This window comes from Nerophis lumbriciformis, linkage group LG15, assembly GCF_033978685.3.
Source record: "Nerophis lumbriciformis linkage group LG15, RoL_Nlum_v2.1, whole genome shotgun sequence".
Lineage (NCBI taxonomy): Eukaryota > Metazoa > Chordata > Actinopteri > Syngnathiformes > Syngnathidae > Nerophis > Nerophis lumbriciformis.
In genome coordinates this window covers 29195001-29198808 of record NC_084562.2, presented here as the reverse complement: position 1 = coordinate 29198808, position 3808 = coordinate 29195001, and the positions used below count along the sequence as shown (strand labels likewise).

Sequence of the window (3808 nt, the reverse complement as noted above, 5' to 3'; positions counted from 1 at the left end):
TGCGTTAATGCGGCGTGGCATGGAGTCGATGAGTTTCTGGCACTGCTCAGGTGTTATGAGAGCCCAGGTTGCTCTGATAGTGGCCTTCAACTCTTCTGCGTTTTTGGGTCTGGCATTCTGCATCTTCCTTTTCACAATACCCCACAGATTTTCTATGGGGCTAAGGTCAGGGGAGTTGGCGGGCCAATTTAGAACAGAAATACCATGGTCCGTAAACCAGGCACGGGTAGATTTTGCGCTGTGTGCAGGCGCCAAGTCCTGTTGGAACTTGAAATCTCCATCTCCATAGAGCAGGTCAGCAGCAGGAAGCATGAAGTGCTCTAAAACTTGCTGGTAGACGGCTGCGTTGACCCTGGATCTCAGGAAACAGAGTGGACCGACACCAGCAGATGACATGGCACCCCAAACCATCACCCAACCATGCAAATTTTGCATTTCCTTTGGAAATCGAGGTCCCAGAGTCTGGAGGAAGACAGGAGAGGCACAGGATCCACGTTGCCTGAAGTCTAGTGTAAAGTTTCCACCATCAGTGATGGTTTGGGGTGCCATGTCATCTGCTGGTGTCGGCCCACTCTGTTTCCTGAGATCCAGGGTCAACGCAGCCGTCTACCAGCAAGTTTTAGAGCACTTCATGCTTCCTGCTGCTGACCTGCTCTATGGAGATGGAGATTTCAAGTTCCAACAGGACTTGGCGCCTGCACACAGCGCAAAATCTACCCGTGCCTGGTTTACGGACCATGGTATTTCTGTTCTAAATTGGCCCGCCAACTCCCCTGACCTTAGCCCCATAGAAAATCTGTGGGGTATTGTGAAAAGGAAGATGCAGAATGCCAGACCCAAAAACGCAGAAGAGTTGAAGGCCACTATCAGAGCAACCTGGGCTCTCATAACACCTGAGCAGTGCCAGAAACTCATGGACTCCATGCCACGCCGCATTAACGCAGTAATTGAGGCAAAAGGAGCTCCAACCAAGTATTGAGTATTGTACATGCTCATATTTTTCATTTTCATACTTTTCAGTTGGCCAACATTTCTAGAAATCCCTTTTTTGTATTAGCCTTAAGTAATATTCTAATTTTGTGACACACGGAATTTGGGATTTTCATTTGTTGCCACTTCAAATCATCAAAATTAAATGAAATAAACATTTGAATGCATCAGTCTGTGTGCAATGAATAAATATAATGTACAAGTTACACCTTTTGAATGCAATTACTGAAATAAATCAAGTTTTTCAAAATATTCTAATTTACTGGCTTTTACCTGTATGGTCACGGACACTGAACAACGTGTTGAAGCCCACAAGATTCAAGTTGAACCACCAAAATAAAAGATTTTTGGGGGAAATTTCAAATGCTTGCAAGAAAAGTTTAGTTTGGTTTTGGGGGAGCAGCTTTGGATGCCACGGAGGGGACACTAAGAAACAAAGGTCAAAGGTCAGCTGGGGTCAGATGACAACACTGGTGCCGCTGCGAGAGCTCTTAACCTGAGAGAGACACACACAGGGTCAGGGCCAGCACGCTAACTACAGCAGAGTTTTCCTTACAGAGTATTGGTTCCTCCTGGGGGAAGGTTTGTGTCCGGGCTCGTACTCGGTGTAGCTGGGAGCCTTGTCCCCCCATCCTCCTCCTCCTCCTCCTCCTCTTCTTCCTCCTCCTCCTCGCCGACTACTGTCATCGTCCTCAGAGCTCCACGATCCTCCCGCTCGCCGCCCCGCAGGCGGGGAGTACCTCCCCCTGGAGCGGCTGTCGAAGAGGTCGTCCCTGGACCGGGACCGAGGGCGGCTCATGGCCTCCCGCTGGGCGCCGCGCAGGCGTCCGTCCAGGCGTCCGTCCAGGGATTCCTGGCTGTAGCTCCTGGGGAGGCCCCTGGAGCGCGGAGGCGATGGGTAGCGTCGACCCGCCGCCCCGCGCCCGTCACGATGTCCGAACCCGGCATGACTGCTCTCGCTGGAGCTGGGGGGGCGTGTCTTGGGCGCGGGGGGCGGCACCCTGGCCGACGGCGGCTCCCGTATCGGCGGAAGGGTGATGACGCGGCGCTCTGTGGGGCCGTCGCCGAGGCCGGAGATCATGCTGGGGGGGCCGGGGGAGTACGGGACCCCCATGGGCATCTGCTGGGGGGGAGGGGCCAGCTGGTGCATGTGCTGGGGGGGAGGGGCCAGCTGGTGCATGTGAAGCGGCAGTGGCGGCTGAGGCTGACAACAACAACAACAACAACAACAACAACAACTGATCAATAACTTGCAACACAAATTGTGCACGGCTCATTAAATAAAACACTAAACTATTAAAACACATGAAATACATAACATAATATTAATAATATTATATTAAATACAACTCATTGTTTTATATGAAATAGCAATATTATTTTAAAATAACTATGAAATTTTAAAAATAACTAAACTATAAAAATAAGTTTAAATAAATACATTATATAATATATTATTATATTAAAGTAATTATAATATATACAATAATGATTCAATAAAATTATATGAAATAAAAAACGCTAAAAATACAAATAAATAAATACATTATATAATAATACAATAATAAATTAAAGTAATTGTATTATATGAAATAGCAATGATATATTAGATTAAAATAATTATATGAAATAAAAAAACTACTAAAATAAATTCAAATAATAATTTAAATACATTACAATAATAATAATCATAATATTAACATAATTATATAATATAAAAAATAAAATAAAAATTAAATTAAACTAAACTATTAAAATGCATTTCAATGAATACATTAAATAATAATAATAAATCAAAGTAACTATTATATAAAATAGCAATAATATATCATATTAAAATAATTCTATGAAATAAAAATAAACACTAAACTATTAGAATAAATTCAAATAACTTAAATACATTATTATGTAGTATATTTATATAGCCTTTAATCACAAATGTCTCAAAGGGCTGCACAAGCCACAACAACATCCTCAGCTCAGATCCCACAATTACAGAATATTAAAAATGCTAATATTATCATATTGACATAATTATATAGTATAAAATAAACTCAAATATTAAAATAAATTCAAATAATTGAAATAAATACATTTATTGAATAATAATATATTTTATGAAAAAAATTATATAAAATAAAAATCTAACTAAACTATTAAAATACATTTCAATACTAATTTAAATTAATAAATGTTGAGTAACATGTATTTAACCATAATAATACAATAATATTAAATTACAATAATATGAAATAATAATAATAATATCATATATTAATTATATCAAATAAAAACCAAATTAAACTATTACAATAAATTCAAGTAATAATTTAAATACATTTATGCAATATTAATAATATCATATTAACATAATCATATAATACAAAATACTATTGAAATTTATTCAAATCATTTAAATACATTATTTACACAATATTGATTATCATAATTTCATACTAGCATAATTATACAATAGAAAATAAAGTAAACTATTCAAATTAATTCAAATAAATAAATTATTATTTGTTGCTGGCACGGCAACTCTACCAACCGAGCCACACCGCCCCGTTAATCTGAAGTGGAATTCTTTCCCATTCTTGCTTGATGTGCAGTTTAAGTTGTTCAACAGTCTCCCTTCTCATATTTTAGCCTTCACACATTTTTAATGTCTGGACTACAGGCAGGCCAGTCTAGTACCCGCACTCTTTTACTATGAAGCCACGCTGTTGTAACACCTGGCTTGGCATTGTCTTGCTGAAATAAGCAGGGGCGTCCATGATAACATTGCTTGGATGGCAACATATGTTCTACAGTTTCC

General features: G+C 39.5%; 1 protein-coding gene across 1 annotated transcript in view; it reads right to left on the bottom strand.

The window, feature by feature from the left end:
- Positions 1–1220: 1220 nt before the first annotated feature.
- Positions 1221–3808, bottom strand: part of LOC133616172 (immunoglobulin-like domain-containing receptor 1) — a 38499-nt gene continuing 35911 nt past the window's right edge. The window contains exons 8-9 of the mRNA XM_061975317.2: positions 1547–2194; positions 1221–1486 (exon numbers count right to left, since the gene is read on the bottom strand). Of these exons, the coding sequence (XP_061831301.1) occupies positions 1448–1486; positions 1547–2194 (687 nt within the window). The 3' untranslated portion in view covers positions 1221–1447. The remainder of the gene's footprint in view (positions 1487–1546; positions 2195–3808) is intronic.